The sequence below is a fragment of the Lynx rufus genome, unplaced genomic scaffold (assembly GCF_022079265.1).
Source record: "Lynx rufus isolate CCGP_SWC_20201006 ecotype Redwood Valley unplaced genomic scaffold, mLynRuf1.p SCAF_22, whole genome shotgun sequence".
Classification (NCBI taxonomy): Eukaryota; Metazoa; Chordata; class Mammalia; order Carnivora; family Felidae; genus Lynx; species Lynx rufus.
This window is the reverse complement of record NW_025814837.1, coordinates 19,176,805-19,202,394: the sequence shown is the minus strand read 5'-3', so window position 1 is coordinate 19,202,394 and position 25,590 is coordinate 19,176,805. Positions and strand designations below refer to the sequence as shown.

The following is a 25,590-nucleotide window of genomic DNA, read 5'->3' as shown; positions in this document are numbered from 1 at the left end:
TTGTGGTGTTTGTTGTCTTTCTTTGGCCTTAATTTAGGTTACTTTCCTGATGGTTTTAGAGATGTGAATTTGTCTCTTCTTAAGTGGTGAAGGAAATAGTGATACTCTGAAGTGGTTGGACTGGATTCATATGTTGATTCCATTACTATTTAGCTTTTGTGACCTTGGGTAAATCACTTACCTCTTTGAGACTGTGTTTCCTCATTTGTGAAATGGGTAAAATAACAATACCTTTCTCTTAAGGAGTGTAACAGACTTTTACACTTATGGTAAAAGCTCATTAAATATTAGATATTATCACTATTCTAACTACTGTCATCATCATCATAACCTGTGGAATGTAAAGGTATTTATGTATCATGCTATTAAGTATTAACTAGAACAGAGAAAACTCTTTTATATTTTTAAAGTAACCTTTTTTATAATTTTATTTTTAAAAATAAATTGCTGTTAACCTATTTCTTTTTTTTTAACCTATTTCTGTATAACTTAAAAATAATTTTATTTTTAGGGTTCTGTTAGAGTCTCGTAGAAAATCTAAGAAGATTACAGCCAGAGGGATCTTTGCAGGTGCCAGAGTGGTACGAGGAGTGGACTGGCAGTGGGAAGATCAGGATGGAGGAAATGGACGTAGGGGAAAGGTGAAACTTTTTTATTAATTCATCATGTTATTCTAGAATATTGTATGTTCAGAAGATTTTTATTATTATAATTGAATTTCTTGGCCCATTTTTTCCTGTGTCACTAACAGTTTTTTAAAATCTTCATTTCTTTTTTTCCCGGAAGAAAAAAGATTGTTCCTGCTCGGTTGTAAATATTGACATTCATGGAGAAGGTTGTTGGGTAGATTTTACCTTTCCACTTTTAGGCTTCATATTGCCATTTTGTTGCCCAGAATGCTTTTCTGAGGATCCTGTTTGGGCCAGTCCTTCTTAAACAGTATGTCATGCTTTTGACATTCTTGTTACTAACATTTCACTTGAATTTACTTGTTTTATATTTCATTCCCTTGAAGGCCTGTTTCTAGGCAGCTACTTTTGTTATCCAGTATACTTAACTCTGTTGCCCTTCTCAAGTAAATCGTCCAGGAATCAAATTATAGCAGTTATTCTGAGCAGAATTTTGTATAGCCTGTTTAATTGGGGTGGGATAGCCAGAGATATTGGGGTAAGTGGGTTGTTGGTTTCATTTATTTTGGATTTTATGTTGCTTTTGCTGATTATTCATTCATTGATTCAGTCAGTCAACTAATCTTGAACATGTATTGTTTGGTGTTATGCTAGATGCTAGATGTACTGAAATGAGTAACATTTCACGTATGAGACTTAGATGTCAGTCACCATCCGTTCATTCTACTGTTACCTTCTTGAAAAAATTGTTTTTAGCATTGGTGAATGATGATTTTAAAGTCTTTGTCATTGGAGCACCTGGATGGCTCCGTTCTTAAGAGCGTCAGAACTCTTGATTTTGGCTCATGTCATGATTTCACAGTTTGTGGGCTTGAGCCCGGCAACAGGCTCTGCACTGACAGTGTGGATCCTGCTTGAGATTCTCTGTCTCCCTCTCTCTCTCTCTGCCCCTCCCTTGCTCGTGTGTGTGTGTGTGTGTGTGTGTGAGAGAGAGATGCTCGCTCTCTCTCAAAATAAATAAATAAATAAACTTAAAAGTCTTGGTCATCTGAAAACTCTCTTTAAAAACATTTTTTTTAATGTTTAGTTTTGAGAGAGAGAGAGAGAGAGAGCAGGAGCAAGCATGAGTGGGGGAGGGGCAGAGAGAGAGGGAGACACAGAATCTGAAGCAGGATTCAGGCTCCGAGCTGTCAGCACAGAGCCCGATGCAGGGCTTGAACTCACAAACCACGAGATCATGACCTGAGCCGAAGTCAGATGCTTAACCGACTGAGCCACCCAGGTGCCCCTAGAGAGCCGGTTTATCTTGAATCATTCTGAGGATCTGGCCAAAGATTTTAAATTTTGTAAGGAATAATGGATTTAAAATAATACACTGTTCTTAAAAGGAACCCTTTAAGAATATAAATCTAACATTTTATATTGAATTGTGTATTTTCTGATGATCTGTTACTATAATCACCAAGCCTCCCAATTCAGTATTTCTACAATGATTTTTGGAATTACCTTATAATTCCTGGAAAAATGTCTCTAATTATAATTCAGTTATATGTTAGAATTGACCTAGTTGACAAAATAGTATTTTTCATGATCCTGTTACAGAGGATGATAGCTGAAATGGTATTTAAGATTTTAAATATAATTAACTGAACTAACTTCTCCCCTCCCCTTTTAAAAATTGTTTTCTGCAACAATTCCCTTAGGTAACGGAAATCCAGGACTGGAGCGCATCAAGCCCACATAGTGCAGCATATGTTCTCTGGGATAATGGTGCTAAGAACCTTTACAGAGTTGGCTTTGAGGGCATGGTGAGTAGTAAGAATCACAAAAGATAAAAATATTAGATAGATGAAAATAAAAATAGCCCTTATTGTATTTTTTTTGTCATATGCTTTTGTCAGAATATAGCCATCTGAATTATGAATATGCAACAGGAGAAAAATCTGTAAAGTGAGGATTTAATAAAACTACATTTTTAGTACACTTGCTTAAAGTATGTAATAGTAAATATGCCCACTTGTCCATCGACTAATGAATGGATAAAGAAGATGTGGTGTGTATACACACACACACATATATACACAATGGAATATCACTCAGCCATCAAAAAGAATAAAATCTTGCCATTTGCAAAAAAGTAGATACAGCTAGAATGTTTAATGCTCAGCGAAACAAGTCAATCAGAGAAAGGCAGATACCATGTGATGTAACTCATATGTGGATTTAAGAAATGAAACAGAAGAGCATAAAGTGGGGGGCGGGAAGTGGAAAGAGAAGAGAGGGAAACAAACCATAAGAGACTCTTAACAATAGAGAGCAAACCGAGGGTTGATAGAGGAAGATGAGTAGGGGGATGGGATAAATGGGTGATGGTCATTAAGGAGGGCACTTGTGATGAGCACTAGGTATTGTATGAAAGTGATAAATCACTGAATTCTACTCCAGACACCAATTTTGCACTGTTTGTTAACTAACTAAAATTTAAATTGAAAAAAAAAAAAAGAAAGAAAAAAATAGTAAATATGATTTTGCCCTCAGTGAATATTTGGGTAACTTACTATATATTGATTGTGTAGAACTGATCCCTTAGGAATCCAAGTTAGGGGCTTATTTATTAAAATCGATCTCAAAAAAATTTAGAATCATCTGTAAGGCTGCTCCTTGGCGTGGACACAGAGTATAATATTATAATGAGGTTTTTATGGGATGTTTGTATTCTGGCTCTAGTAGCTAATAAAAGTATAAATTACAGTAGATGTTAAAGTTGTTTTTAAAGAGATTTTCCCCCTCTATTTTTATTTATTTTTAAAATTTTTATTCTGGTTATTTATTTATTTATTTTTTTTTAAGTAGGCTCCAAGCCCAGCGTGGGGCCTAATGCAGGGCTTGAACTCATGACCCTGAGATCAAGACTTGAGCTGAAATCAAGTCAGGCACTTAACCGACTGAGCCACCCAGGCACCCCTCCTTTTTTAAAGAGTAGTATTGGTAATTGAAAATGATTGACTTAGAAGCACTTTAAATTACTTAAGTGCTTAGGAGAATAATAGTGGTTTATTCAATGGATTGCCCTATATTTCTGCATTTCCTGGAAAACTGTTTAAATGTTGACCTCGGCTATTTAATTTATGAAGTACAACTAAATATATTAATGCCAAAACATTAATGCCTATCATATCTTTTCCATCTTGAATACATTCCTCCTCAAAGAATTTAAATTGGATTTTTTCCCAACTCTTATATGCCCTTGGTAGGAGGGGAAAAATACCCCACTGTCTGTTTGCCTTTAATTTATTCCATTTATTTTTAAAAGCCAGCAATGTAGACTCTAAGCAAATACTTCATTTACCAATTTTAATACTTGTATATTGCATTAGTTATCAGTTTTTCATTAGTATTAGTATTATTAGTATTTTTATGCCTTCTCCTGTTTTTAAATTGTGGATTTTTCTGGGAATTGTGACTGATTATTAACTTGCTTCAGATGAAGCCTTACAGGATGTATGTGTAGAGGTATTTAATGAGTAGTGTATATGTAGATTGATCCTTTTTGATGGCTGAGTAGTACTTCTCTGTATGATTATGCCATTATTTAATAAGGTTTCTGTTGGTGGTACCTCCATTTTTTAAAATTATTGCAAGATTTTTTTTTAATTGTTGTAAGCATTGTTTCAGTAAACATCCTTAGACATATCTTTGCACATTTATGGGTATATTTCTTTAGGATAGATTCCTAGAGGTGGGATTGCTGGGTTAAAGTATCACATTAAAATAATTTGACCCATGTCTCTTTGGCTGAGACTGAGCTAAATGTGATGCTCTGGTGGGAAAGGAGGCTGTAAAAGAGAGTCTCTGTGTGTGTGTGTGTGTGTGTGTGTGTGTGTATGTGTATGTGTATGTTAGGAACTATTAGATACTTTTAAATCTAAATTTTCCTAGTAACTTTCAAGGTTCTTGTAAGTTCATGTTTTCTGTACTTTTGATTATATCACTGCCTCCCCATTCAGATATTTAAATAATAGTATGTTTTCTTATAAAAACTAAGTGGGAAGGAACTTGAGTTAATCAATTTATGAAGTAAGGACTAAAGTTTATGTAAATGGAAAATTACCTGGCCGGGAACCAAAAGACTAAATTTGGTCCTATCCTTTTCTTTTTTCTGGTTGTTTAGTTTTGGATACTTTTCTTTACTAAATGAGTTAATACCTGGCTTGTATATGTCATAAAACTGGTTGAAAAGAGTAAATGAATTGAGTTCTTTTTTGTAAAAGTATTTTTAAAATAGAATGTGTTAGTTACATTTTAAATACTAGGTATTTGTTGAGGGCCTATATGTGGTGTTGAAAATATTTTAGTGGTGAAGATCTAGGCATTTTCATTTTGAACTTTAAAGGAAAGCTAAAAGTAAATAAAGTATGGCCTATCTGGAGATCAGGCTTTTAATTTTTGATGAGTGCTTTTGAAAGCAGTGTTTAGTGTTACTGTTAACCTAGAGCTACTCTTAACTTTTGCTGAGGGTATGTTCTGAATGAACATTTTTGCCTATTTTAGGTACTGAGCAATACTTGAAGTTTTCAAGCATGATTTTTCTGGTTTCTTTTCTTCTTCTTAGTCTGATCTCAAGTGTGTCCAGGATGCCAAAGGAGGTTCTTTCTACAGAGATCACTGCCCTGTGCTAGGTGAGTCAGCAGACTAGAGAAAATTACTAACTAGCAGGTCAGGGTTCTTGGAATCAGAAATCTTTAAATGGGACTTTAAAAAAAAGTTATTTAAGGGATACTTTTTGGGTTTTATTTTGTTTTTTAAAGCATTTGTTCTTTTTTATCAATTTATTTAGACTGAAAAGTTTGTCATGTCTTAAAAATTGGTATACCATTTATATGTCATATTTGAAACTTTGTCTTTTAGTTATAAACGTAGTGTTGAAAAATTTTGTGTTAGATTATCAGTATGTCTTACATATTGAGAATAGAATCTGACAATTTAATGCTTATAAATTCCTTAGAAGTTTTATAAAATTGCCTTAAAAAAAAAGTTTTATTTATTTGAGGGCGGGAGGGGGCAGAGCAAGAGAAAGAGAGAGAGAGAGAGAATCCCAAGCAGGCTCCAAGCTGTCAGCATGGAGTCAGACTTGGGCCTCTAATCCACGAACCATGAGATCATGACCTGAGCTGAAACCAAGAGTCTGATGCTCAACAGACTGAGCCACCCAGGCACCCCTAAAATTGCCTTCTTAATACAAAAATAGTTTGAAGATTAAGGTTATATAATAAATATAATTTTTTATGTGCCATTAAAGTAAGGGATAAGGGAACCAAATTCTTTATTTTATCTTTATTTTATAGATTCTTTATTGTGGCCACAGTAAACATTTACCACAGTATTCAGATTAAGGTTTTAGTCTGTGAATGTTTGCCTTTTCATGTGAGCTCTGTGTTCCTTTTTTAAAATCATTTGATTTCCCTTCTGGCCAAAAAGTGTTATTTTTTTGCAGCATACCCTGATTTTCTTTTTCTTTTTTTTTTAAGGAATGTAGAAGAAGTACTTATATTTTGACAAGATCATTCCTTTTCCATGTTTCAGAAATTTCCTTCTTTTGGATCTTGCTTTCACAAGAGAAGTATAGAATCAACATATTTTTTGGATCCCTCATCATAGTGTTTTATGATCATGAATCCTTTATCCCAGAGCTAGGTTTTTTTTTCTTTTTTTTTTTTTTTTAATTTTAAAATTTATTTATTTTGAGAGTGAGCGAGCAGGGGAGGGGCAGAGAGAGGGAGAGAGACAGATTCCCAGGCAGGCTCCACACTGTCAGTGCTTGGAGCCCAGTGCGGGGTGGGAACCCATAAATTGTGAGATCATGACCTGAGCTGAAATCAAGAGTCAGACACTTAATTGACTGAGCCACCCAGGTGCCCCTATCCCAGACCTAGCTTTGAGAATAATATAGGGAATGGGCTTTTAAATATCTAAAGATGCTCTTTAGGAAAAAAAATCAAAAGGGCCATTTGGTAAAAAATAGTACCAAGCACTTCAGAGAAGAAAATAATTTTAAGATTCTCTTTCATATTCTCTAGCTGGTTATGGTGGCTGTAGTTTGTTACTGAACCTCAATAACTGTCTAATTGTAGTTATTGCAGGAATAGTCAACAAGTCATCCAGGCAGAAAAGTGAACATTTTAAAAACCCAGAACTTTGTACTTTGATATAGGGTTATTGTTCGGTTGTTGTTATGAACCATCACATTATTTCAATTTGTGAGTCTGATTGTTTTTTTTCTTCTTATTTTTGAAGCTCCCTAGCTCCAGAATTTGATACTTACAATATATTCTCAAAACATTTTAAAATTGGAGCGTAACTAAAACTAAAATATCTAGAGCTTGCTCTTGTTTAAAAATAATACAGTTGCATGCTATTGCAGGGGTTTTCCTTTACCTTTGTCAACTCCCTCTGCAATTACAGGTGAGCAGAATGGCAACAGGAATCCTGGTGGATTGCAGATTGGTGACCTGGTGAATATAGATCTTGACCTAGAAATTGTACAGTCTTTGCAGCACGGTCATGGAGGATGGACTGATGGCATGTTTGAGACTTTAACTACAACTGGAACTGTTTGTGGCATTGATGAAGATCATGACATTGTAGTACAGTATCCAAGTGGCAATAGGTTGGTGATATTTCTTGATTTTTAGTAATGGCAAATAAAGTTAGTATATAGAAGAAAGAACCTTAGAGAAAGCAAATAATGTGCTATAATCAAAGACTCCTTTAAGCTAGCTCTTAAGATAGTAGCTAAAAATCCAGAATATGTTGGTAAAGTGGAGCGGAACAAATGATAAATGTGTGTGTGGTATGTATGTGAATTTATATGAATATGCTTATGATACAATGTTCTGTGCACTTTTTTTTTTCTGGAGGAGGAGAATACATTGTATTGGTATTAGGTCAAATACAGCTAAAAAGTTCTCTGTTCATAATAGACCATATCAATTTGCCCTGAATGAGAATAAAATTAGAACTCTGGCCCATATCTCCAGTCATCTCTTGGTACCATAGCTTTTTCTTGCCACAGACGTGTGAATACACCAGTCCTTATTAGCAACATAGAATTACATGCATTTCTTCACTCTCTACCTTTGCACATACTACTTCTTCCATGCAGAATACCCTTTTCTCCTTTTCTGCCTCTTTGCCTGGATTAACTCCTGCATCCTGTAAATACTGAGCTTATATGTTTTGGGAACCTCCTCTCTTATTCCACAATCCCTGGTATATGTACATGCTATTCATATGTGTAGGTCTCCTGTTATATATGAAAATAGTTATTTATTTTACATCTAGGTTGTGAGTTTCTTGGAGCCTTTGATTTATTTGCTTTTAGGGGCTAAAGTATATTCAGTTTACTGGCATGTTTGTAGTATTTTATTTTATTTTTTAAAAAAATTATTTATTTTTTATTTTACAGAGAGAGAATGTGCATGAGCAGGGGAAAGGGCAGAGGAAGAGAGAAAGACAGAGCAGGGGAGGGGCGGAGAGAGAGAGAGAGAGAGAGAATCCCAAGAACCCCAACACGGGGCTCATTCCCATGACCCTGGGATCATGGCCTGAGCTGAAATCAAGAGTTGGATGCTCAACCCACCCACTGAATCACCCATGCACCCGTTTATAGTATTTTAAAGAAAAAGCAGTAGTCAAATTGAACAATTGTCAAAGCTTTGTTACTGATATATGCATAAAGAAACAAACTTGTTGAGGTTCCTTAGGGGAGGGGTTATATATAGGATGAAGAAAATTAACATTAAGTTGTTTCCCAGTGTATAGAATTAGCTCTAATTGTGTTCAAATCTGAAGGATACACGTGGTCATACCAGGAGGTACAGAAATAGCGTTTGACAAAATCCAAGTCCCTTTCATGATAAAAACACTAAATAAAGTAGTAACGGAAGGGAACTTCTTTGCTGGTAAAGGACATCTATGAAAACCCACAGCCTAGGGTGCCTGGGTGGCTCAGTCATTTAAGCATCCAGCTCTTTCTTTTTTTTATTTTTTTATTCTAAAATTTTTTTTTTTTAATTTTTTTTTTCCAACGTTTATTTATTTTTGGGACAGAGAGAGACAGAGCATGAACGGGGGAGGGGCAGAGAGAGAGGGAGACACAGAATCGGAAACAGGCTCCAGGCTCTGAGCCATCAGCCCAGAGCCCGACGCGGGGCTCGAACTCACGGACCGCGAGATCGTGACCTGGCTGAAGTCGGACGCTTAACCGACTGCGCCACCCAGGCGCCCTAAAATTTTTTTTTAATGTTTATTTATTTTTGAGACAGAGAGAGACAGAGCATGAGCGGGGGAGGGTCAGAGAGAGAGGGAGACACAGAATCTGAAGCAAGCTCCAGGCTCTGAGCTGTCAGCACAGAGCCCGACGTGGGGCTCGAACTCAGGGACCGTGAGATCATGACCTGAGCCGAAGTCAGACGCTTAACCGACTGAGCCACCCAGGCGCCCCTAAGCATCCAGCTCTTGATTTTGGCTCAGGTCATGATCTTGTGTTTGGTGAGTTCAAGCCCTGCATTGGGGTCCACACCAACAGTGCAGAGCCTGCTTAGGATTCTGTCTCTCTCCTTCTCTTTCTCCTTCCCTGTGTGTGCTCTCTCTCTCTCTCTCTCTCTCCCTCTCTCTCTTTCTCTTTCTCTTCTCTTTCTTTCTCTTTCTCTCTCTCTCCCTCTCATACACACACACACACACACACACACACACACACAAAATGAATAAAATAAACCCACAGCTAACATCATACCCAACTGGTGAGAGACTGAATGCTTTTCCCCTAAGATCAGGAACAAAATAAAAATGTCTGCCCTCCCCACTTTTATTCAGCATTGTTCTAGAGGGTCTAGCCAGGGCAATTAGGCAAGAAAAAGAAATAAAAGGAAGAAGTAAGAGAAAAGGAGTTAAACCGTCTTTGTTCATAGATGACATGATCTTGTGAATAGAAAAACCTAAGGAATCCACAGAAAACTGTTAGGACTAATAAGTGAGTTCTGCAAAGTTGAGAGATACAAGATCAATGTAGAAAAGTCAATTGTATTTTTGTATACTAGCAATGAGCAATTTGAAAATGAAATTAAGAAAAGTTTCATTTACAGTAGCATCACAAAGAATAAAATACCTAAGAATCAGTTCAACCCAAGAAGTGCAAGACTTGGGGAGCCTTCCTGGCTCAGTTTGTAGAGCATGCAGCTCTTGATCTCGGGGTCATGAGTTTGAGCCCCATGTTGGATGTATAGATTACTTAAAAAAAAAATTGCAAGACTTGTACACTGAAGACTACAAAACATTGTTGAAGGAAATTAAGGAAGACCTCAATAAATGGAAAGACATCTCATATTTATGGACCAGAAGATCTGATATTGTTCAGATTGTGTATTAGTTTCCTAGTGTTGCCATAACAAATTACCACAAACTGGGTGACTCAAACCATGGCACCTTATTCTTTCACAGTTTTGGAAAGCTAGAAGTCCAAAATCAAGGTGTTAGGGAGATTGGTTCCTTGTGTAGGCTCTGAGGGAGAATCTGTTCTATGCTTCTCTTAACTTCTGGTGGTTGTTGGCAATTCTTGGTGTTCTTGGCTTGTAGATGCCATTTCTCTGCCTCTGTCTTCACATGGCCTTCTCCTCTGTGAGTCTGTGTGTTCCTGTGTCTTCACGTGGCCTCCTTTTTTGGGGGGGAGGTACACATTTTATTTTAAATGCATTCAAATCGACTGTTTGAGACTGAGAGCCATATGATCAGTCCTCCAGCCCAATATTTTATTTTGGTGCAGCTTAACCATCCATGAGGAAAGAACCCTGAGGAAACATAGAAGTAAGTTAATTGAGCTCATGATAATTCTAAAATCTTTTACAGAGAAAATGACCAAAGCTGATTTCACATGACCTTCTTATAAGGACACTAATCATTGGATTTAGGGCCCACCCTAATCCAGTATGACTTCATTTTAACTCGATTAAATCTGCAATGACCCTGTTTCTAAATATGGTCCCATTCAGAGGTATTGGGGATTAGGAGTTCAACATATTTTTTGGATGACATAATTCAGCCTATAACAGATGCCAGTTTTTCCCCAAACTAATCAACAAATTTAATGCAATCTGTATCAAAACCCTAGTACCTTTTTTATACAAATTGACAATCTATTTCTATAGTTCATATGGAAATTCAAGTAACCCAGAATAGCCAAAGCAATTTTAAAAAGAAAAACAAAATTGGAGGACTCACACTTCCTAATTTCTAAATTTATGATAAAGGTATAGTAATCAAGACAGCCTATTATTGACATAAGATGGACGTATAGATCAATGGAACAGAACTGAAGAGTCTGAGAATAAGCCCTTGCATTTAAAGTCATTTAATTTTTGACAAGGATTCAATACAGTTCAGTGGGGAAAGAATAGTCTTTTCAGTAAATGATGCTGACAATATATATAGGCATACCTTGGAGATATTGCAGGTTCGGTCCAGACCTCTGTAATAAGGAGAATCAAATGAAGTTTTTGTTTCCCATTGTGTATACAAATTATGTTTACACAATACTGTAGTCTATTAAATGTGCAGTTATACTGTAAATATTGTCCAAAAATGCTAACTATAATCTGAGCTCTTTGCGAGTTGAAAACTTTTTACTGCCAACATTAATGTTGATGGCTTCTGCCTGATCAGAGTGGTGGTTGTTGAAAGTTGGGGTGGCTGTGGCAATTTCTGGTGACAACAGTGATGTTTGCTGCATTGATTGACTCTTGCTTTCATGAATGATTTCTCTGTGGCATGCAGTGCTGTTGGATAGCATTTTACTCACAATAGAACTTCTTAACAGAACTGGAGTCAGTCTTCTGACAACCTACCTCTGCTCTATCAACCAAGTTTATGCAATATTCTAAATCCTTGTTTTCATTTCAACAGTCTTCACCCTATCTTTGCCTGGAATTAATTCCTTCTCAAGAAACCACTTTCTTTGCTCATCCGTAAGAAGCAACTCCTCATCTGTTCAAAAGTTTTAGTATGGGGTTATGGTAATTGAGTTATATCTTCAGTCTCCACTCTTAATTCTAGTCCACTCCTAATTCTTTTTTTTTTTTTTTAATTTTTTTTAATGTTTATTTATTTTTGAGACAGAGAGAAACAGAGCATGAACAGGGGAGGGGCAGAGAGAGAGGGAGACACAGAATCTGAAACAGGCTCCAGGCTCTGAGCTGTCAGCACAGAGCCCGATGCGGGGCTTGAACTCACGGACCGTGAGATCATGACCTGAGCCGAAGTCGGACGCTTAACCGACCGAGCCACCCAGGCTCCCCTCCACTCCTAATTCTAGTAATCTGCAGTTACTTCCTCCACTGAAGTCTTGAACCCCTCAGGGTCATCCATAAACATTCAAATCAACTTCGTCCAAACTCCTGTAGTTGGATATACAGGATATACAGGATATACAGGATCAACAGTAGTTGATATTTTGACCTTTTCCCATGAATCACAAATGTTCTCAATGACATCTGTAATGGTGAATCCACTCCCAAAGGTTTTCAGTTTACTTTTCCCAGTTCATTGGCGGAATCACTATCTATAGTAGATATAACCCTATGAAAATATACTTTTTATTTCCTTTTAATTTTTTGAGAGAGAGTGTGAGTGGTGAGGGGCAGGAATGAGAGAGAGAGGGAGGGAGGGAAAATCTTAAACAGGCTCCACACCCAGTGCGGAACCCAGTGTGGGGCTTGGTCTCACGATTATGAGATCATGACCTGAGCCAAAATTAAGAGTTGGATGCTTAACTCACTGAGCCAACGAGGTGCCCCAATGAAATGTATTTTTTTTTTTTAACATTTATTTATTTTTGAGACAGAGAGAGACAGAGCATGAACGGGGGAGGGTCAGAGAGAGGGAGACACAGAATCTGAAACAGGCTCCAGGCTCTGAGCTGTCAGCACAGAGCTCGGTGCGGGGCTCAAACTCACGGACCACGAGATCATGACCTGAGCTGACGTCGGACGCTTAACCGACTGAGCCACCCAGGCGCTCCGATGAAATGCATTTTTAATGTTTGTTTATTTTTGAGAGAGAGCAAGAGTGAGCGTGCACAAGTGGGGGAGAGGCAGAGAGAGAGGGAGACACAGAATCCAAAGCAGGCTCCAGGTTCTGAGCTGTCAGCCCAGAGCCCGCTGCAGGGCTTGAACTCAAGAACTTCGAGATCATGACCTGAGCCAAGGTTGGGTGCTTAACCATTGACCCACCCAGGTGCCCCGATGAAATGTACTTTTAAATCCTAAAATATAAGACTGTGTGACCTTGGATTAGATAGTGGTTTCTTACATACGACCCCCAAGGCAGAAGGACCAAAGAAAAAGTGAATAAATTGGACATCATCAAAATTAAAAAATTGTGTTTTGAAGGAAACTTTGAGTGGGAGAAAATATTTGCAAATCATATGCCAGACTTGGGACTTGTATCTAGAATATATAAAGAACTCTTATAATTCAACAACAAAAGACAACTAACCCATTTAAAATATGGACAAAGGATTTTTAAACAACAGAAATTCATTTTCTTACAGCTCTGGAGGCTGGAAGTCCAAGTTCAAGTTTCCATTAGGGTTGGTTTCTGTTGAGACCACTTCCTGGCTTATAGTTGGTTGCCTTCTCACTATGTTCTCCCATGGCCTTTTCTCTGTGCATGCTCAGAGAATGACATCTCCTCAATCTGTTCCTTTTCTTATGAAGACATCAGTCTTGGTGGATTAGCATCCCACCTTTCTGACCTCATTTAATTTTAGTTATTTCCTTAAAGGCTCTGTCTCCAAATACAGTCACAGTAGAAGTTAGGAGTTAATACCTACGGAAAGATGCTTAACATTATTAGCAATTAGTTAGTAGGGAAATGTAATTCAGAATCACAATGAGGAATGTAAATGTAGGGAAATGTAATTCAAAATCACATACTAGAATAAAATAGTATATAATTACAAGTGTTGGTGAGGGTGTGGAGAAATTAGAACCAAAGCCTCGTACACTGATAATAGGAATGTGAACTGGTCTTGATGCTTTGAAAATATAGTTAGCATATGACTCAGCTGGTCCACTCTTAGGTTTACACTCAAGAGAATTGAGGGGCGCCTGGGTGGCTCAGTCGGTTGAGCATCTGACTTCGGCTCAGGTCATGATCTCGCAGTTCATGGGCTTGAGCCCTGCGTCGGGCTCTGTGCTGACAGCTCGGAGCCTTGATCCTGTTTCGGATTCTGTGTCTCCCTCTCTCTCTGCCCCTTCCCCACTCATGGTCTGTGTCTCTCTGTCTCTCAAAAATGAATAAATGTTAAAAAAATTAAAAAAAAAAAAGAGAATTGAAAGTGTGTCCACACGAAAACCTGTACATGAATGTTTGTGGATGCATTCTTAATAACAGCCAAAATTTGAAACATCCCAAATGTCTATCATCTGATGAATGGATAAACAAAATATGATGTATCCATACAGTGGAATCTTATTCAGCCATAAAAAGGAATGGAGAACAGAATACTGACATATGCTGCAAATAGATAAATCTTGAAAATGTTATGCTGGAAAGAAGCCAGTCACAAAAGGTCACGTATTATGTGATTTCTGTAAAATATGCAGAATAACCAAATATGTAGTATCTTACTAATTATTGAGGACCAGGGAGAGGGGTGAACGTGGATTGACTGCTACTTGTCATGGAGTATTTTTCTATGGTGATGAAAATGAAATTAGATAGTGCTTGGTGGTACAAGGCTGTAAATGTACTAAAGCCACCCAATTAAACACTTGAAATGAGGGAACTATATGGAATGTGAATTTTATCTCAAAGCTCTTAATAAAAAGAGGAGAAAATCTTCAGTTTAGTACATACTGACATTTAGTGTTACTTTTTACTAACATTTTGTGTTATCTTGTTTGTTGTTTGGAAATGTTAAGCTAAATTGGCATTATTACTTGCCAAATTCTTTCTTGGTCAGAACTTGGGCAGTAGTGTTAACAGTAACATAATATGAATTCTAGAAAGTAACCTTTTTTTCTGTTCTGTTTTTTTAACAAGGATTTATTAAGTACTTATCCTGTATTAGCCCTGTGATTAGCACTGGGATTTCAAAGACAATTAAGACATGGTCCCTTGTTTTGCATGGGTTTCCTTTTTAGTTTGGATGGATAAAACCAGAAATAACTGCATTAAAATGTAATTGCGATAGGTGAGTATTCAGGGTATTCTGAAGGTACAAAAGAAGAGTGGTCATTTCAGGTAGGCAAATCAGAGAAAACTTCAGAGAAAAAATTACCTTTGGAGTAAACTTAAAAGATGGACTCAGTTTTCACCAGGGAGGGAGGCACTGTAGGCAGAGGGAACAACTCGAGTAAGTACTGCCGTGTTTCAAGCACTGTAATAGGTCAAATAAATTTTGGAATACTGGGAGCAAGGTAAAAAAGCACTGATTGTAAGGCTAGAAAGAAATCTTAAAAAACTATTTTTAAAAAAATCTTTACTCTTGAGAGAGAGATAGAATGTGAGTAGGGGAAGGGCAGAGAGAGACAGGGAGATACAGAATCCGAAGCAGACTCCATGCTCTGAGCTGTCAGTGCAGAGCTTGACATGGGGCTCGAACTCACTGCAAGATCATGACCTGAGCCGAAGTCGGATGCTTAACTGACTGAGCCACCCAGGCACCCCTAGAAAGAAATCTTTGCATATCTGATTTTTATTCTTAACTGGTCAGAGACACTTCTTTCTCTTTGTGGTTGCTTTAGAAAGAAGAGTTTATTTCCATGGTTACAGGAAGTTAGTAACAGGTTTTTATATGTTAAGACCTCTCATTTAAATTAAATAGAGGAGGATATAATAGTGCCATATTGTAAAAGCTTATTCAGGGAACCTTTTTTCTTTGGAGTGATATATAGGACTGGGGGAACAGAAATGGTAACAGCATTGAAAAATGCTTAATGGGGGCGGCTGGGTGGCTCAGTTGGTTAAAGTGTCCAACTTTGACACAGGTCATGAACTCATGGTTTGTGACTTCGAGCCCCACGTTGGGCTCTGTGCTGACAGCTCAGAACCTGGAGCTTACTTCGGATTCTGTGTTGTCTCCTCTCTCTGCCCCTCTCCCGATCGCACTCTGTCTCTCTCTCAAAACAAAATAAACTTTAAAAAAAAAGAAAAAAAAAAAGAAAAATGCTTATGTGTAGCAGAGAAGAATGTGTAGCAGTGATTGCAGTCATGTGAAATACCCATGTATGACAAATTAAAACTAGATATTGTTTTTATCCATGAGATTATTAATGGTATGGAGAAATAGTACACTCTCTAGAGCCAATTTGGCTCTGTCGGAATTGTAAACAAATACATATGGTGATTAGGTGGCTTTTTAAGAATCACTAATGAAATACTGACCCTGTTTGCACAAAGATGTACATACGATGATGTTCTTTATAGTATTGTTTGTAATAGTGAAAATTTGGAAATACTTTAAAAGATAGTAGGAGAATGGTTAAATGCATTAATGTATAACCATGTAATGGACTGCTGTAGCCACTGAATTGAAATAAGTAGGTCTATTTCTGTGACATTGAAAATAAATCTTCCAAAGTACATTCTCTGAGAAAAAAGAAGTCCCAGAATTTTATTTATATATATGTATATATGTGCATATGTGTATATATGTATATATACATACATATAAATATAAAATATATAAAATCTGTTTATGAAAAAGGAAGCAACTCTGTATGTTAGAAGTATCAGTGCACTAATAGAAGATCACAGGGATACACAATGGAGTGTTTGTGTCCCAGTTTCATTAGATTTTTTTAATTGAAGTATATAGTTGACACCACAGTGAGTATTTACAGTGGTTTGGGGATGGGATAGGGGATGGGGATCCAGGTGTGTTTGTGTGAAATGGAAATTTCACTTTCACTTTATATGTTTCTGAAAGGTTTTAATATTTAACAGTAGTGTATTTTATAACAATTTTTAAAACGTAAGGGGAAACTAGACAGAAGGATCGTATTAGGGTGTGAGATTACAGGTAAGTCTTTCCTTAAATATGTGTAATTATAAAAGGGAAAATAAATTGTTCAGGACATAATTGCAAAGGATTGCTTTACTGTGCTCATGTGTTAGAAAATTTTTTTGCCCTGCAATGTTTAAGAATGTTGTGTTAAAATTAAGTAAAGTTACCTATTTTGAGTTTTGGCTTTGATTTTTAGGTGGACCTTCAATCCTGCCGTTCTCACTAAAGCAAACATTGTCCGAAGTGGGGATGCTGCTCAAGGTGCAGAAGGAGGTACCTCACAGTTTCAAGTGGGTGATCTTGTACAAGTTTGTTATGATCTGGAAAGAATCAAACTTCTACAGAGAGGACATGGAGAATGGGCTGAAGCTATGCTCCCAGTAAGTATATCTAAAATAGTTTCAGACTAGGAATAATAAAACAGTTTTAGACTAGGAATTACATTATATGTGTGTAGATTTAAAAAATATTTGAAGTTTGGAAACTAAATTAGCATAATTCTTCAAGAATTGTACTTGGGGGCACCTGGGTGGCTCAGTCAGTTTAAGCATCCAACTTTAGCTGAGGTCATGATCTTGAGGTTCATGGGTTTGAGCCCCAAATTGGGCTTTGTGCTGACAGCTCAGAGCCTGGAGCCTGCTTCAGATTCTGTGTCTCCCTCTCTCTGTCCCTCCCTCAGTTGCACTCTGTGCCTCTCTCTGTTTTCATTGGCTGCTAGGCATACTTATGTCTTTTATTGTCTAATTTGTTCCAGTTAAATTAGCCCAGGAAGGTCCATGTAGGGCTACAGTTAGTAGTGTTTTAAAGAGCTGTTACTGGAGAATGTAATGTAGGTGGAAGGTAACAGGGACTTCCCTGATACTTAATCCCAGAATGAGAGAGAGATGCTCATCCAGTTGCTAGCAGTGCTGGACCACCACTGCTTGCCTTAGTTGGGGGCCTGCCTCTCTAAAACTTAGAGTATGAAAGAGCAACTCTGAATGTGTGCCTTCTGAGCTGCCTTTGCTCCCAAAGAGTTATGGTGTAATTTTTAACTTATTCATTCGACACATTTTTCACCAAATGTTCAGGAATAACAGAAAAATTTGTTTGTTCTGCCCTTTTTGCATCCATCCTCTTTCTCCATCTGTCCCTCGCTCTTACCTTCTGTCCCTTCCTTCTGTACTACTACCCGTTCTGTTCTGCTGCCCCCCATACTTTCTTGCCCTATATCCCATTTCCTTCCACTTTGCTGTGTCCTCGTGTTTAGCCCTCCACTTTGCTACCCCTACTCCTTTCTCATCCAGTCACAAAATTTGTCCTATCCTGGCCACCCCACACCCCACCCGAGTCCCATCCCATTCAGTGCTTCCTTCCTTTACTGTGTACCCCCCCTCCCATCTCTCTTCATGTCTCATCCCCCTATCCTGTATTGTCTAGTGCTCTGTCCTGGCCAGCACCATCTCCTATCTCGTCTAGCCCTCTGCCTCCTCCCATCCTGTCCATTACCCCCTCCCTGTCCTTCATGTTGTGCTGCCCTTCCATCAGTCCATCCTTCCTTTCTGCCTTGCTTCCTTGGCAGATATTTTAGCACAGACAATGTACCTATTAGGCTTCAAAGATTTAGTAGTGAACAAAACACAAAGAAATCTATTGTTATGGTGTTTTCATTCCAAGACATTTCATAGTTTGCAGATGCTGCCGACATCATTTTTTTATTGTTTTAGGTAGGTAGTGACTAAGTGATAGTTGTCTGTGTTGCAGGAGCTGTATTTTAGAATTCTGGTGTCAAAAAATTAAGTTCCATATGATCTTTTGTTTGCTTTTATTAAAGTTTATTTTTAGACAGAGTGTACATGCATGTGCACTAGTGGGGGGCAGGCAGAGAGAGAGAGGGAAACAGAGAATCTCAAGCAGGCTCCATGCTCAGTGAGGAGCCCAGTGCAGGTCTGGATCTCAAAACCGTGAGATCATGACCTGAGCTGAAATCAAGAGTCAGCTGCCCAACTGACTGACCCACCCATGTGCCTTTTGTTTGCTTTTGATAGTAACATTGGTTAAAAAATGTATTGATGTACTTTAAGCCTATGTTAGTTAAATGGAATCTTTTTTTTTTTTTTTTTTTTTTTTTTAATTTTTGGGACAGAGAGAGACAGAGCATGAACGGGGGAGGGGCAGAGAGAGAGGGAGACACAGAATCGGAAACAGGCTCCAGGCTCTGAGCCGTCAGCACAGAGCCCGACGCGGGGCTCGAACTCACGGACCGCGAGATCTTGACCTGGCTGAAGTCGGACGCTTAACCGACTGCGCCACCCAGGCGCCCCAAATGGAATCTTTTGACATGTTTTATATGAGATACATATATTATTCAAGATTTTTTTATAGTCAAAATGTTTTTGTTTTTCCCCTTAGCAGTGACAGCTTATATATAGCAGTGTATGTCTTTTGTGTGCCTAGTTATTCTGAGCACTGTGCTAAATGATATATATATATATATATATATATATATATATATATATATACATACATATATATACACACACACATGTGCACACACAGATATGTGTACACACACAAACACATACACAGACTTTGTCATAGGAGCATTATAAGCAGATGGTTGTATGGCATCTTTATTTTAAAGATGAGGAATCAGAGCTAAGTTTCTGAACTGAAGTTTGAACTCAAATCTGTTTTACTTCAAAGCCTAAGTGCTCTATCTCCCATAGTAAGCTTTTATATAAGCAAAACCTGTAGGTTATAGCTAGAGGGGAATTCTTGGGTTCCACTGGTGATGGTGTAGAATTTTAATTTTCCTAAATTGTCTTGATAAAAATAGTCAACAACTAGATTAGCATAACCAAAAAAAAAAAAAAAGGCGCAAGCATCTATATTAAAACCAGGTGACAGAGTAGCCAATTGAACCCTAAAATATGAATGAGTAGTGAGAAAACACTGACAGCTACTGGGTCTATATCTGTTTGTCTGGCAGCAGAGAGAATTAATGGGGATCAGATGGACCCAAGAACAAGGGAGCTCCAATATAGCTAACAAGTATTCATTGGCTAGTATAGTAGATGAATGTGGAAACAACAGCTAAACCTGGGAGGGCTTTTGCAGACCTCATTTTGGGGTGAGGGTAATAGGTCCATGCCAAAGTTTGAAGGGGCTTGAGCAGCCTGAATCTGTAAACTCTCAGAATGAATCAGCCATAGCTCCCTTTCTGGGCAGAGCCCTCCATTAAGGAGAAGGTGCTGGGAATAGAAACTAAATTGAGTAGGATAGAGACAGTAGGGACAGAGGAAGGATAAAAGTTTGAAGCGATCATAATCAAATCCCCATACATAGCCCGAGGCGGGGCTAGATCCCATGAACCATAGATCATGATCTGAACTGAAATCAAGAATCAGACACTGAACTGACTGAGCCACCCAGGCACTCTGAAATGGATCATAATTAGAAATGAGGTGATAGAACTTAGGAAAGAATTGAAAAGGAAAGATAATTTCAGAAATGAGGAGTAAGCTTGATGCAACACATCAAATAAATATAACATAATGCCTTTAAGAGAAACAAGGTAAAAGGAAGAAAATTTTTTAAATAAAAAAGGTAAAAAGTATTTCAGGGAAAGTGACAAATATAGATTACCTAATATATGTGTATTAGGAGTCCTTGCAAAAAAGGAAAAACAAAAGCCAAAGCAGTGGACTATAAAGCTACTAAAATTTGTAATTCCAGGAAAAATGCCCCTGAATTAAAAACTTTAAAGCTAAATGTTAAAAGGATACATTGTATAGCTGGGAAAACTGAGAACACCAAACACTGAGCCATTTTCTGGTAAATAATTGAATCTTCAAGAAAAGAAAACAATTCTTTGGGTATCTAGGGAAAAAGGTCAGGTTTTACTTACAAAGAAAAGAAAATCAGATTATTGTTAAGGAAAAAAACTGATCTCTGCTTTGTGATCTCAGCGAAATAACATTTATTTAAGATACTCAAGGAACAAAAATGTAAGCTAAGAGTTTTATATATAACCAACTGACTTTCAAGTATAAAAGCTACAAGTTGCTATGAACATGTAAGAATTTATAGAATCTTGTTCCCATTAGCTTTTTCTGATTAATCTCCTGAAAAATGTTTCAGACAACCGACATGAGAGATATCAACTGAAAGCTGACAGTGATCATTAAATATGTATTTATTTGTTGAACTAAGATTAAATGATGGTTAAAGGAAGAGGTAGAGTCTGTATAATGGTTTTATGCTCTAACAACACAGATAAAATGTAACTTTATAGAGTATAACTCAAAAAATGGGGTGGGAATGGAGAGAGCATATATGGAAAGTTTAGCAAGCTGCTCGATTGCCTTTTAGTTATTATGTGGAACTAAATACTATTATTTTAAACCTATATATATATATTTTTTTTTTTTTAAATTTAAATTTAAGTTAGTTAACATACCGTATCATCTTGGTTTCAGGAATAGAACCCAGTGATTCATCACTTGCAAATAACACCCAGTGCTCATCCCAACAAGTGCCTTCCTTTTTTTTTCTTTTTTTTTTTTTTTTTAATAATTTAACTCTATTTTTTATTTTTTATAATTTACATCCAAATTAGTATATAGTGAAGCAATGATTTCAGGAGTAGATTCCTTAATGCCCCTTTAAATTTTTTTTTTTTAATGTTTTTATTTTTGAGAGAGAGAGAGAGAGAGCATGAGTGGGGGAGGGGCAGAGAGAGAGGGAAACAGAATTTGAAGCAGACTCCAGGCTTTGAGCTGTTAGCACAGAGCCCGATGTGGGGCTAGAACTCACAAACCATGAGATCATGACCTGAGCTGAAATCGGACACCTAACTGATTGGGCCACCCAGGCGCCTCCCAACAAGTGCCCTCCTTAATGCCCATCACCCATTTAGCCCATCCCCCTTCCCCCATCTCCCCTCTGGTACCCCTCAGTTCTCTGTATTTTAGAATCTATTATGGTTTGCCTCCCTCTGTGTTTTTATCTTATTTTTCCTTCCTTTTCCCTATGTTCATCTGTTGTGTTTCTTAAATTACATATATGAATGAAATCATATATTTGTCTTTCTAAACCAAAATATTAGGGAGAAAGAAGGTAAGGGTAAGAACATGAATGACTAATTTCAATGTTGTACATACTAGGGAACCAATTGACTCACTCTGTCTCTCTTTTTTTTTTTTTTTGAAGAGGGAATAAGGTTTTATATATATATGTATAAAATACTAGTATTATTGTAAGTATAACTAATTAGGACAATGCAGAGTTCATGTGACAAAAAGCAAACAATGGAGGGATTAACCGTGAAGTTAAAAAAACATGTTTCATATCTAAAAAAAGGAATATGGTGTAGGGAGAAAGGTAGATAGGAGACATCTTTGAATATATCTTGTTTTATAGATTTGATTTAAAACCACATATATCTTTTATACAATTATTAAGCAAAATTAAATTCAAAAAGGCAGTTCCTGAAAGTAGAAAATAAAATGAAATAAATGAACCTAAATGTGTTTCCTGTTGGCATAACTGTACAGAGAAAAGTACAGGTGATTTTTAACACAGTTGTTTGTCTTTATATCTTTTTAGGAAGAATATACACTAAAGAACTGCCTATAAAAAGGGATTTTTAACAATTTGCATTGATCTTGTTGTCTGTGGTAGTGCTAATATTATTATCCTGAGATTGTTTTATGTGTGATGTGACAAAAAAACAAAACAAATGAGTAGTTATATGATAATTTTAATTCTGTTATCCCCAGTGACTTTGAGAACCAGAATGATCAGAGTGGGAAAAGGAGATATGAATGTAACATAGAAGAGGCTAAGTAAAAACCCTGTAGTCTTGAATTTGAATTGGAAGAATGTTTGAACTTATGATTTATTTTATCATTAAAACAAAACATCTCCTCCCCTTCCCCCCCACTATTTCCTAGCTTTGTCCATGAAAAGACCTAGAAACAGTAACCATTCTAATAACAATACCAACCTTAGTGCCCAGATTACAGTCTTTTTTTTTTTTATTTTTTTTTTTAACGTTTATTTATTTTTGAGACAGAGAGAGACAGAGCATGAATGGGGGAGGGACAGAGAGAGAGGGAGACACAGAATCAGAAGCAGGCTCCAGGCTCTGAGCCATCAGCCCAGAGCCCGACGCAGGGCTCGAACTCACGGACCGCGAGATCGTGACCTGAGCTGACGTCAGACGCTTAACCGACTTAGCCACCCAGGTGCCCCCAGATTACAGTCTTGAAATAGCCTTTCCTTCTGTATAGAAACCAGTCTTTGGAGAAATGGCTAATTCTAGCTCTTTGGAAGTGAACAAGATGAGTCTCATACCAGGTAGCAAGGAAGGTATCAAAGATTTCTAGGTCATGTTAAAAGGATCTAGCAGCCAATTTGAAGTGTTTCTTATTAAATACAGAGAAAGATGAATTTATTAAATTATATCAATTAGCAAAATTCAGATTGTAAGAAACTTTATAGGACAGTTGACCCTGTTTGTTCAACAAATAATTGGCAAAGAAAAATATATGTATACATATATTTTTGGACTTTATTGGAACTTGATTTAAGCATACTGACTTTATTGGACTTTATTTTGGACTTTATTGGAACTTGATTTAAGCATACTGAAGAATTTTATCATTTATGAAGCAATTGGAAATTTGAACACTGGTATTTTATGATATTACAGAGTTGATAATTTTGGGAGGGTTGGTAGTAGTATCAGGTTTGTTTTTTTTTTAAGTTTATGTGATGAATAGTACAGGGAGTAACCATAGGTAGGGGAGAATAAGATTGGCCATGAGCTGAAAATTGTTAAGAGTTGATGGGTATACAGGGATTCAATATACTATTGTCTTCTTATGTATGTTTGAGACTTTCTATAATAAGCGGTTAAGGGGGAAAACAAGGAATGCAGCCTCATAGAGTTTGAGAGGATGGAAAATTCCAAGAGGAAATGTGTAATGAGAAGTTAAAATTGGTGTGTGTTGGAGGGCAGAGAGAGGAATAAATGGGGCTATAGAATTATATTTTGGAGTCTTTGGAAATAAGGTGATAGTTGTCAGAGTAGATTACATTTTTAAGGAGGAAGAGTAAAAAACTAAGGAATAAAATTTGGGGAAGAATGAATAGATTTAGGGATCTGAAAATGGACAAGGAGCCAGTGAGTGAAGAAAGAGAAGGAATAGGCAGAAAGGTTAGACTGTCATTCAGAAATCAAAGGAATAGTTTCAAGAAGCTAGGGTCGAATGCTGTGGAGAGATCAAAAAATAAAGCACTCAATCAAGGGCAGTTTACTCTGTGTTAGGAAGTAGTCAGATATTGTCAATATTCTGAACTAATTTGCTAGTATTGTAATTTGCTATTCTCTTGTGTTGAAGAGAATGGGTTTTGGACTGGAGTTTGAAATGGAGCTAATAGTACTTAATTTTCAGGATTTTATGTATTAGGTAAGTCAATATGTATAAAGCTCTTAGAATACTATCTGCCACATGGTAAGAGTTGCCACTGATTGTGTTCTGAACCCAAATGCCCCTTTCCCTGTATATTTAATAAGCATGTTATTTCTACCTACTTCTGTCTTGGAATCAGTACTGATTCCCATTTTGGTGTAAGTAATTTGTTTTAGAAATCAGGTTTTATTTTTTTAGGCTACATTAATGATGGATTTTAGACTATTTAATTTACAAATTCTCAAGATGTAACATAAGATTATGGGATTAAAAGGTTGAATATCAAAAAGCAAAATTTTGTGAACTTTTATAAATGATAGACTGTCATGATATTTTTGATTTTATATTCTTTTTTTTTTTTTTAAGTTTATTTTGAGAGAGAGAGAGAGAGCGTGTGCATGCACGAGTGGTGGAGGGGCAGAGAAGAGGGAGAGAATCCCAAACAGGCTCTGAACTGTCAGCATGGAGCCCAGTGCTGGGCTTGATCCCATGACCATGAGATCATGATGTGAGCTGAAATCAAGCGTTGGATGCTCAACTGAGTCAGCCACTCAGACCCCCTTGTTTTTATATTCTTGTGGAAGTATAGTAGTTTTGTTTATTAAAATTTTTTTTTAATGTTTATTTTTGAGAGTGAGAGACAGAGTGAGTGTGAGGAGGGGAGGGGCAGAGTGAGAGGGGGACAGAGGATCCGAAGCAGGCTTGGCACAGATAACAGTGATCCCCATGCAGGGCTCCAACTCACTAACCATGAGATCATGACCTGAGCCAAAGTCAGACACTAAACTGACTGAGCCACCCAGATGCCCTGTTTATTAAAATGTTTTTTAGGGATGCTCTTTAAAGTTTGTAAATAACCCATTTGAAAATGATTGTCCTTTAAATGTTTTTTCTTTAGTAAAAAAGAAAAATTAATACTTTAAACGTGTAAGAACTGGTGATCTATTTTTACGGTACATACTTTAGACTTGACAACATGAACTAAATTTTTTTTTTTTTTTAAGACTTTAGGTAAAGTTGGCCGAGTACAGCAGATTTATTCAGACAGTGATTTAAAGGTGGAAGTTTGTGGAACATCTTGGACATACAATCCAGCAGCAGTTTCCAAGGTGGCATCTGCTGGATCAGCCATTAGCAATGCATCTGGTGGTATGTTTGTATCGTGTTTCTTTAAAAGTAATATGGTTTACATTAGAACCTTTGCTAATTCCTCAGTTCTCATGTACAGATAATGTCATAGATAACCTCACTTGAATGTCAACTAACTTCTGCATTTTCACTACAGGTGTTTTTTGTTTTGTTTTGTTTTGTTTTTTTTCATATGGTGAACAGTTTTTGTTCTGGCTGAGGTATGCCCTGGAAAATTTCCATAAGTAGGTGCTTTTTCTTGGATATTATATCAAGGGTTAATTCAATATTGTACCCTTTAGTCAGAACT

General features: G+C 37.1%; 1 protein-coding gene across 1 annotated transcript in view; it reads left to right on the top strand.

Moving 5' to 3' along the window:
* The window catches only part of MIB1 (MIB E3 ubiquitin protein ligase 1), a 122,697-nt gene that overhangs the window by 22,522 nt on the left and 74,585 nt on the right, over positions 1–25,590 (top strand). The window contains exons 3-8 of the mRNA XM_047086931.1: positions 512–641; positions 2,333–2,437; positions 5,242–5,308; positions 7,092–7,296; positions 16,889–17,072; positions 25,157–25,301. Of these exons, the coding sequence (XP_046942887.1) occupies positions 512–641; positions 2,333–2,437; positions 5,242–5,308; positions 7,092–7,296; positions 16,889–17,072; positions 25,157–25,301 (836 nt within the window). The remainder of the gene's footprint in view (positions 1–511; positions 642–2,332; positions 2,438–5,241; positions 5,309–7,091; positions 7,297–16,888; positions 17,073–25,156; positions 25,302–25,590) is intronic.